Source organism: Octopus bimaculoides, chromosome 5 (assembly GCF_001194135.2).
Source record: "Octopus bimaculoides isolate UCB-OBI-ISO-001 chromosome 5, ASM119413v2, whole genome shotgun sequence".
Taxonomy (NCBI): Eukaryota; Metazoa; Mollusca; class Cephalopoda; order Octopoda; family Octopodidae; genus Octopus; species Octopus bimaculoides.
In genome coordinates, this window is record NC_068985.1 from 28790104 (window position 1) to 28801451 (window position 11348).

The 11348-nt window shown below is 35.5% G+C and overlaps 1 protein-coding gene across 2 annotated transcripts in view; it reads left to right on the forward strand.

Moving 5' to 3' along the window:
- LOC106868349 (cell adhesion molecule Dscam2) overlaps positions 1 to 11348 on the forward strand; it is a 267763-nt gene that overhangs the window by 248002 nt on the left and 8413 nt on the right. For both annotated transcript variants that reach the window (XM_052968241.1, XM_052968242.1), the window contains 9 exons: positions 51 to 182; positions 832 to 1005; positions 1984 to 2054; positions 2750 to 2987; positions 4364 to 4510; positions 6009 to 6164; positions 6668 to 6807; positions 8534 to 8693; positions 10953 to 11067. In XM_052968241.1, coding sequence (XP_052824201.1) covers positions 51 to 182; positions 832 to 1005; positions 1984 to 2054; positions 2750 to 2987; positions 4364 to 4510; positions 6009 to 6164; positions 6668 to 6807; positions 8534 to 8693; positions 10953 to 11067 — 1333 coding nt within the window. The remainder of the gene's footprint in view (positions 1 to 50; positions 183 to 831; positions 1006 to 1983; positions 2055 to 2749; positions 2988 to 4363; positions 4511 to 6008; positions 6165 to 6667; positions 6808 to 8533; positions 8694 to 10952; positions 11068 to 11348) is intronic.

An 11348-nucleotide genomic window follows, 5' to 3' on the forward strand; every position in this document is an offset into this window, starting at 1 on the left:
ATATATATACATGTTATGTTTTCATATGTCTCCTGTATTCTTTAATTCAGAGCCTCCCGAACGGCCTCTTCACTTGAAACTAGAGAGTCGTGCCAGTCGTTCTATGAATATATCCTGGGACGAACCTTATAATGGCAACAGTTACATCACATCGTACGTGCTGCAATTCAAGAATGAATCTGGTAAGCTAACTATATCTGAGAAAACAGAGACCTTCATTGTAATCAGCGGAAATGTGTATGATGGGTTTAACGTGGTATGGGTTGTTATATTCTATTTTCGTTCACACTTCTGGTAATTAGGAAGGAACTATATCCATGACCTCGCAGCATAGACATTTATCTAAGTCTAATATGAACTATAGAAATAAAAACAAGATAACGCGTCACGATGCTCTTCACCGATTGAGCTAAACTCCCCCACTACAAATTCCTCTGCAAATTTAAGATAAATAGAAATCTCGCTTTATGAGACGCTATTATACGTTAAATTCAAATTACGACAAACTTAAACAAACAAACGAAGTTTGGTTTTAGAAGCGTTGAGATGTCTAAGAAAGTTAAAGAAGTGATTTTAAATTCTCAATCGCAGGATAATGCTAATAATATAGACTGAACAGGGTAAACTACCCCTATTTTGCAGAAAAAAGTGTAGGTGGTTAGCTGTGGACTCGAACTCACATCTCCGTGATTACGCGTCACGATGCTCTTGACCGATTGAGCTAAACTCCTCCCCTACAAATTCCTAGTTTAAGCTTCCCTTAACTGCTATATGAGAAAGAAAGAGGCCAGACATTCATCCAAACTCATTTTGTGTTTGCTCTATTTACAGATATTTGGAAACCAGCTCCGTCCAATGTGACTGTCATAGCAACAGATGCTATTCCAGCAGGTAGTATTTCAGGTTTACATCCGTCCTATAAATACCAAATTCGCGCCTTAGCTATAAATGCAATTGGAATTGGGTCACCCAGCACGGTCATAACTGTGTCAACTGATGAAGAAGGTAAATATGAAGAAAAATTTTATTATCACATTCGTCAAAATTTTGCATAAATCAGGCAAGATAATGCAGAATTATTTTCTTTCTCCCTCGACATTGTGTATTTAGCATATTCCTCACATATAATGCATTTGCATTAGTGTTTACATTTCCTCCTCTCTATGTTCTTCCTTCAAATCACGCCAATGGCCTGGTTGTGATTCGGTAAATGGGGGAACCTCAACGTAGTCACTTAACCTAATATAAATAGCAACCACCAAATCTCCCATGAATAGCACTCTAATGTATTGAAAAAGGACAGATTGGATAATTTAACTCCAGATTATTATTAGAGACAGTACCGATTGAAACGTAGTGTAAATATAGATGTGCGCAGGTGTGGTAGTGTGGTTCACAACTCCGTGGTTTTGGTTTTTAAGTCGATTCCATTGAGCGCTACTTTCGGCAGGTGCCTTCGCAGTTTCGGGTCTATGGAAGTCCCGTGAAAAAAAATTTGGTGGAGGCTAACTGTATGAGATATTTTGTGTTATTGGTAGGCGTAAACCATTGTCCAGTTAAACAAAATCATCTCACTTAAATTCCAGTCTATTGCTAGCATATGAACTGGGTCGCCTGTCTCAGAACATCCTCCAACCAGTCTGCAAGACCTTGAAAAATGTGAATGTTGCTGGCCTTGTTCCTTTGGATCATAGGTATGATCTGTCGGAGCTGACCTGGCATTGAAATAATCGTCATTGTTTCAGTCGTTTAAGCTCGAAATAATTAGTCTCTTCACAAGATAACAAATCAATAATAGCTGATAGTATATACAAGAATTTGCTAAGCTTCAAACTAATGTTATTTACTCTCTAGAAATACATTGTCCACCAACAACTGAACTGAGATATTATTTAAGGTTTTACTTAAGTTTAATGCAGGTTGTATTACGTTTGTATTACGTTTTCTTTTTTTAATTTATACGTTTCAACCCTTTTCTTACAGTGCCTTCAGGACCACCTACAGACGTTAGAGTACAAGCAAGCGGATCAACATCCTTAAAAGTCACTTGGCGGGTACGGAGGTATTTTGTTTCTCTGATAATAATCATTATTAATTATTTTATAGCTGTCCTGACGATGAAAGGCAAATTAGTTAGAGTGCCTGACAAATTACTTTGCAGTGTTATTTAGGTACGGCCTTTTAAAATTTCAGCTGGTAAGATTGTTACCACACTGGGGAAATGCTCAGCAGCATTTCGTCTATCTTTATGTTCTGAGTTCAATTTCCGCTGAGGTCGACGTTATCTTTCTTCCTTTCAGGGTCGATAAAATAAGTGCCAATCACGCACTGGGTTCGATGTAAGCGACTAGCCTCTCCCCTAAATTTCGGGCCGTGTGCCTAGAGTAGAAAGGATTATTATTATTATTATTATTAGTAGTAGTAGTAGTAGTAGTAGTAGTAGTATGGGAAAGGATTTACCAGATTGCGTGGATAAAATCGAGTTAATTCAGTATTACTGTTTTCAGTTATACTTCCCAGTGTTTAATGTTTCATGTGATTTTAATAATGATTAAGAAAAACATTTACATTACAAATTTATTTCTAAAATTCAGATGAAATTTAAATCATTGCCGTTCTTATTTCGTACTTGTTTCCAAATAAACTGCAATTAACTTTGCCTATACTAATGTCGCATTACTTACAGATGACTGTTACTCAAATGTTTGTAGTGAATTGTTCCTAATTGTACCACTTTTAATAACTGCAGGCTCCTCTCTACCAAGAACAAAATGGCAAAATCTTGGGTTACTATATTGGATACAAACGACACAATTCCAGTGATTCGTATGTTTATCGAAAAAAGCTGACTGAAAATAACAGCGATTTGGAACAACAGATCAAAGATCTTTTGAAATTCACTCGTTACGACCTCCATGTCCGTGCTTACAATTCAAAAGGTTTAGGACCAATAACAGACGATGTAACAGCTTTTACTTTAGAAGACGGTGAGTATAAAACATAACGCAAATCTTTGGTACACGCATGAATTACGATAATTCAGTAAAATTGCCTTTCTTTTTTGTGTGGTATTTGTTTGATTCATTAGACTGCGATCTTCCTAGGATACCGCTTTGAGTCATTTTGTACTTATAATCGAACCCAATTGCCGAACAGCTATGCTACGAAGAAATAAACGAACCAACAGAGGTTTTGAAGTGGTGATGGGCGACAAAACACACACACAAACACGCACACATACATACATACATACATACATACATACATACATACATACGACTCTACACAGTTTCCATCTACCAAATTAATTCACAAGGCATTGGTCGGTCCAAGTCTATAGCAGAAGACACGGTGTCGCGCAGGGAGCTTGAAACCGAAACCACTTGGTTGCAAAGTGAGTTTCTTAACTGCACAACCATGCCTGCGTCTAGTAGCTAAGATCCCTCGTATGACACGTGTTCTTGTTAAAGCAGGAAAGATAAATATGATATGAATCTTTGCATGATCTTGCCAGAAGAAAAGATGAGATAGCCATGGCTGGTAATAAGAGTGCACGATTCGAAATATCTAGAACTATGCAACAAAAACAACGAAAGTTATTTAATTAATCAATTACGTCACGACACAGGAATAGCTGTAGAGATGGTGTGTTATTTGTAGTGATTCTTCATAGTATCTTGTCCACATTAAAGAGACATTAGCTATCAAACGTGAAGTCTGTTTTGTTTCAACCAATTGACAACACCTAGTATAATTCACCCGAGAATATTTCATCTATTTTCATTAGTAAAGTTGAATATTTTCAGTGGTAATACGATAATCCAGTATGCTATATACAAAAAGGGCTTTTACTCCCATTTGCTAAACGATACGAACAATAGAGTTGACTACCAGACATTCTTGATATTTCATATTTAGGGAGATTTAGGCTTTTATGAAATGTTTTGTTTATACATTACGGGAAATGAGTTAACCTAAAAACTAGGATACCAAGATACATATCTGAGTTTTTCCCTTTCGTCAGAGGAAGAAGGCAGCACTCATTATTACCGTTCTGTGAAGTCTCCTAACACGTGTACAAACTTTCGGGCCCTCAGTAGTCACTACATCCAGTCCCTCCTTCTGGTAAGGGTGATATCGTTTCTTTGGAGTTCCCGCCCTACTCGCGTATTTCTTATTAATAAAGGTCCGAAGAGAATATTACTAGCATCAAACCTTGCAGACACAGGTTAAACTTCGAAGTTACAAACACATATTATTTCTGTTTAATAAATCATCTAGGCCTGTACTTATGCGTGAATCAATGAATTACGTTCTTTATATTAAAATATCTTTAAAGGCAATTTGTTCAAATTAATTTCAGTACCCAGTTTGCCACCTCAGGAAGTCCGCATTCGTGATATAAATCCCGACAATATCCGAATATCATGGGTTGAACCACCGTATTACACCGTTCAAGGTGTGCTCCAAGGCTATAAAGTCCTTTATAAGGAAGTACGAGCTGATGAAGGTAAATCATATCTTTTATACTTTTATTTTTGCAAGAAAAATAAGTAGATAGAGCAGGAGGGAGGGCGAATCAATCTCAATACTTGACAGGTACGTTATTTATTGACTGCTAAGGAATAAAGGATGAAATTGGCCTCAGAGTGTACAAAGCTGATGTAAGTACCTCAATGCACTCTGTCCTAACTTGTAACGACACTGCAAACTCACTGCTCTGCGTAGCCACTCGATGTAGTAGAAATTTCATCCACATAGTGGTGGGTCTCCGTCGCTTGGCGATTAAGGTCCAGTGGTTCTTTCAAATGAGTAATGTATAAGCGACAGCATGCAGTGAGCTGGCAGGGTCACTAACATGCCGATCAAAATGCTTGGCGGCATTTCATCCGTCTTTACATTCTGAATTCACATAGCCGCCGAGATCAACTTTGCCTTTCATATCAGGGTCGATGAAATAAATACCAGTCAAGCACTCGGATCAATGTAATCAACTAGAGTCATTTCTCCAAAATTTCAGGCCTTAAGTCTATAGCAGAAAGGATTATGCATAAGTGATTGAGTATTCTACAATCACGAGTACTTTTAAAGTTATTCTTGGGCACAATGAGCCTGACATGGGGTGTGACAAGGCTGAATCATTTAAATTACAGGTGGAATCAACTCGGCTAATTTTAATAGTTTTCCTCTAACCAATTCCACTCACATCGTATGACACTAGCCTGAGATGCCATGCAAAGAAATCGAACCCAGAACCTTGATAACGAAGCCATGGTGCACCTATTTCAGATACGTGTATCTCAGTTTTAAAAAGGACATATCAAATAAAGCAGTTTGAGACAAACTATATCTGACAGAATGGTCATGGCTAGAATGTTTTGGCCAGTCATCTGACCATGCCTCCAACAACTATTATCTTAATATGTTTATTGACTATCTTGATCAATATTTTTCAATGTGGGCGCACCACCTCATTGGAGGATGGAAAATTTTAAATGGGAAGTAGGGACAAAGTGGGGTAGGTTAATAGATGCATCTTTTAATTACTGTAGTTGTCAAACATATTTTCGATTTTTATATATTGGTTTCAAATCTTGACACAACGCCAGCAATTTCGGGTTGTTGGGGTGGGGAGTCAATGTTTTACCAGTACCAGTACTTATTTTATCGACCCCGAAGGATGAAAGGCAAAGTCGGTCTCAGCGGAATTTGAACTCAGAACGTGAAGAGGGACGAAATACCGCCAAGCATGATGCCCGGCGTGCTAACGATTCTGCCACCTTGCCGCCCTAATCACCTGGTAATATTAGCGGCAGAAAAGTTTTGACATTAAGGAAATTATTTATGTATACGAAGACTTTTAAGGCCGATCAACATTTTGGAAGCAATTTTTTCCTTCTTTCTTCGTATTATCGTAGTTACTAAAACAAATATGATAATTATAAACGACGTTTGAGAAACACTGATTTTGATATTTTCTATCGTTACAACTGTATTTAATCTCACAGATGAAACGGAAGCCAGTTATGTAACAACCTCCAAGCTAGAGACTGTTGTTCCAGATCTTAAAAAATATACCAACTACAGCATTCAAGTGTTGGCCTACACTATTATGGGAGAAGGAGTAAGAAGTGAGCCTATCGACATAAGGACGAGAGAAGATGGTAAGATATCTTTGCAGAAAATATTAAATTTTTCCTTATATTTCCTTAAATATTTCAGGATACTTTCAGGATACATAACATAATACTTGTGTGTATATGTATGTATGTACTTGTGTGTATATGTATGTATGTCTATATAGTATACATGTTTTAATATATACGCATATATATATGAGTGTGTGTGTGTGTGTGTTATAATTTTCCTTGAATCTTTCTTTTAACTCGAAAAAGACCTTCCTTCACAATCTTTCGGTCGTAAGTCTGGACTTTTTGGAGGCGTTGTGCGTCCACCATATTTAAATGCTCAATTGATAATACATTGCTGAACATCTATACATTATCGCAATTCAGTAAATTCATTCTATTGATGATATGTGTGTCGGTTTACATATGTATCTATCTATCTATCTATCTATCTATCTATGTGCATGCGTGTGTGGCATTTTATGACAATAGGTATATTTAAACAGTTCATCGTAACATGCCCTGCCTTACCGTTTCAGTACCGTCACAGCCACCTAATGTGAAAGTTATCACTGAAAATCGAAATACAGTTTTGCTTCTGTGGGAACCTCCGGTCCACCAGAATGGCATTCTCATCAAATACATAATCCGTTATTCAAACAGTTCAAGAGGCCCTCCGGTTAGTAAATACTTATTCTACTATATCAGAATCATTTAATAGTATTTGTTTGTTGAGTCAGCTGGTTTAAGAGTATCTAGTTTTATATATCTATATATATATATATATGAGAGAGAGAGAGAAAGAGAGAGATAGATAGAGAAAGAGAGAGAGATATAGAGAAAGAGAGAGAGAGAGAGAGAGAGAGAGAGAGAGAGAGAGAGAGAGGTGGATGAGAAGATGGACAAACAATTATAAACGACAATATTTCATTTATATGAAATGTCACATATACGCAATGCTATTACAAAAATAAAATAATTCTTTACAGCTGTTTCAAAGAATGGGTCATTGGTTGAAGGCTATATTGTATATCATGCAAACATTCATGTGTGCATATTGAAGTAAAACTATATACAGAAATTAAGCAGAAATATATTCAAATATGTTAATATCTTCAAGCTGGAAACAATGAGTCACTAGATTGAATTAGCGTCTTCTCCCCCACCCCAGTCTGCATGTGTGCGCACGCGCGTCTTAGATGTGAATTGTTAGTTCTCCGTTTGCATGCTTGAGAAATGAACACGACAGAGACAAGCAAAGGTTATCGATTGGAGCACAACAGTTCCCCTTCTACAGTTATTTTTGATGGTATGTATCTCAGCACATTACCTGGAACTAACAAAGCTGCTGACAACTGCTGCTATCTTCAGTAGGCTGGATAATAACTGGTGTGTTTGTGCACTTCAGTATTCCTACAATCTGAAATTAAAATATGTATTGAAAATCAAATTTTGCAAACAGTATTCCAAACAATTTACGGATAGTCATGTCTGGAAAGCTGGTAGAACACGGTTAACGTATGTTGTGGATATATGTAAAGTAAAATGAAGATTAGAGTTCCTGAAAACTAAACCTCTAAGAAAGAGTAATTAAGCAAAAGGTTTAGTTAAGATCAGGTGTATAAAGTGTAGAATGTTTGAAGATGATAGGAAAGAAAGATGGAATAGAATTAAGTGAACAATGTCCGTGATGGTGCTAATGGTATCAGAGAAATTTGAAGCTTGAAAAGTATTTGTCGTGGGGTGGTTTGTAAACAGATATACGGCGACACCTATATTCTAGTTGCACTCCAGGGAATGTATGTTTGTGTAAATATATGTGACTGTAGAGAAAGGCTCTGTAAAAACTATGTAATGCTAAAGGTTAACGTACATTCTCTATCTAATGAATAAAACGCTTTCTTTGTAACGCAATTTCGATTATGTAAGGATGATGTGATAGGAAATAGATTCCATTGTAGTAATGGAATACTTATGAACCAGAGTTCAGTGAAATGCTAACTTCTTCGAGAAAGACTGATTAAAATCACCATAGAATCCAAAGAACCAAAATCCTCATAGTATTCAAAGGATTAAAATATATTAAATGTTTAATGTTCTTTTGAATCAGAAAATCTCGTCAATACACAGGGTTCTATTCTGAGTCGAATCGTTGGTGTAACCATGCTGATCTGATGAGCTAGCTTTCTTAATTTGCGTTGATTTGTGAATATACTAATGTATTTTGTAACGCCGGTTATACATATTAATACAAACACATAAGCATGATTTCTTCCACACTGAAGAAGGTTGCCAAAGAACCATAATCTTAAGGATCTTACGTGATTAAATAAATATATTTTTACCTTTCAGACCTCCTGACTTACATTGATTTTATTCTTATTTACTTATTTTTATTTATTCAGAATAAAAAGAGTCCAAAACTGGAAATTAAAGCTCGAAGGACAAGTTATATGATAAGTCGTTTGTTAGAAGGACAGGAGTACATGTTTACAGTGAGCGCATGTACATATGTTGGTGAAAGCCTTCCGAGCGATGTGGTTCGAGCAACCCCAACTGACAAAGGTATTTCAGACAAAGACTTTTCATTTCCATTTTACTTTATTCTGTATGTTTATAATTTGCATTAAATATATAGGCACAAATGCTGATATATTCAATGTAAATACATCAGGTAAGTAGAGCTTTGGAAAAATATCTCTTGGTCTATATTTCATTATATTCCCCAACTAATAATACACTACTAATATACTGAAAAAGGTACAACAAATTGGGCTCCTTCTTTTCAGTTATATTCTTGTCGGCAATGTAACTAAATAAATTTCCTGCTTTGCAAGAAGATAGATGCTACTTGTCATGCATTCATTAAGAATAAGTTCTATATGGAGCGAGTTTATGATCTCGTCTTATTCTCTTATTGTAACAATGTCATTATACAAAGATTAATAGTGCCTTCATCACAACTTATTTTTATTTCCTAAATTGTCACAAGCTATATGGATATGTTTAGAACAACAGTTTATTTATGATCCTTAGTATTGAGCAAAGGAAAAATAGACTACACCCGAACTGTTTCGTCTGAGAATTTTTTTTCCAATCCTCTCGAAATGATAGAATACTTTTAAGGCTTATATAATAGTGGTGTTCATTCTAGTGACTTTAACGCTTACAACCTACGGCAATTGATTTGTGACTTCTCATATGTCATGTATATTTACTCATATTTCTTTAGTGCCAGTTATATATTGAATAAATCTAGTGTCTTTGAACATCTAGTAATTTTCTTTTAGGAAATGGTAGATATGATGCTGAGATAAATTCGTGGTAAAAAGTGTTCGTGACCCATATTTTAACATCTAGTTTAATGCCATTTCTTCTACAGTAGCTATGCCTTAATTTACAGTCCTATATATTTCAATATTTCATGTTTATCTTAATGATATTTGCTTTCTTTCTTCTAAACGTGATAATAAAAAGTCTGTTACAAACAATCCAAAATAAGAGTGCAGCTTTGTAATGCGTGCATTTGCACATACATATTTGGATAAGTGATTCTCTGTTATATAAAGTGAATTGGTACGTAAAGTGGGTTTTTGCATTCGCATGCAGATTATACATTTCTGCACATTGAGACTATAGAAATGCATTTACGAGTACTTAGAAATATACAGTTCTATATTTAAGAGATGAGGAATTATTAACATTATTTACATTATTTACATTTGACGTCAAATGTAAATAATGTAAATAATGTTAACTTAGAAATATGTTTCAAGGGAATTAACACCTTTTATGTTATATTTTGCATATAAGAGTTCTCTCCCTTGGAATAGTTAATTTAAATTCAATTTTCCCCTCTTAATATTGATTTACGAAAAGGCAGCAAATTGGCAGAATCGTTCGCGCGCAAAGCAAAACGTTTAGCGGCATTTCGTTAGTCTTTAGGTTCCGAGTTCAAATTCCTTTGCAGTCGCCTTTGCCTTTTATCTTTTCGGGTTGATAAAATAAGTACCAGTTATACACTGGGGCGGTGTAATCAACTTCTTCCCTCCCTTGAAATTGCTGGCCTTGTATTGATTTTCAAGGACGAAATATTAGATTTTGCACAAATTAACGACAAGCAATGAAAAAATAATCATACGTCCTAGAAATAGCAGTCAAACATTCGTCAAACCACTCTATCATATAAATACTCTACCGTCAAACAAAAAAAATGAAGGACACATTCAATATTATACATAACCGATGAATATGTTTCTTGCCATATCCAATAATTGTACAAATATTTCTGCCATGTATGTGGGTTGAAAAAAGATTTCTTTCACCAGCCAGACTTTTTATTGATGCATTATAATTTTATTGATACATTAACAAATAAAGATTCTACAACCCAATACATAGATGGATTACCTGACACAGATGTATACAACTATTGAAGAATGTCTTTTGACAATTGAAAAGCAATTTTGTACCTTAACTAGTTATATGCATTTAGATTTGATTATTCTATTTTATTTCATGTTTTAAGACTTTGGTGGATGTTTGTCTTGTCTTAATTTTGTCGTATAGCCGAGAGAGAGTTTCGATATATGCAAACACTTGTGTCATGTAGTATATGATTATGTTTTCATTACTGTCATTGCTTGTCCATTTTACCTAGTTTCCCGTTCTCCTTATAACTCGTCCCCTATACCGTTCGCTCGACAGTACCCGTCTAATTTTGTATGTTTCTTATTTTCTCCTTCGCAATCCCTCATTTTCACTTTTCATTCCGAAAACTCCAATCCTGCACTAATGCTTTGTTTTTTTATGTGTTGTTTGTAGTTCCGGCTCGAATTACGAATTTCTCAAGGGAGAAAACTCTCTATTGGAAAACTAATTCTATTCTGAAATGTAACGCTCGTGGAAATCCTCTCCCACTGATTTCATGGATAATGAAGTAAGATATATATATTTTGTAAACTTGTTCGATCTTGGATTTTTCTAATTTCAATTTAAGTTCTTTTAATGTCCACAACTTCGAGAAGATTGGAGTCATATGTATTCAAAACTGTTAATACAGCTAACAGAATATTAAAAATAAATCTTTCAATTGTTCCAGTCTCAGGACCTCGGCCATGCTGGAACACCGCCTTGACAGATGTAGTCGAACAAATCGGTCTCTTTTGCCGAACCGTAAACAAGTACTAGTTGCCTAAGTCATCGACAAAGATAAATACA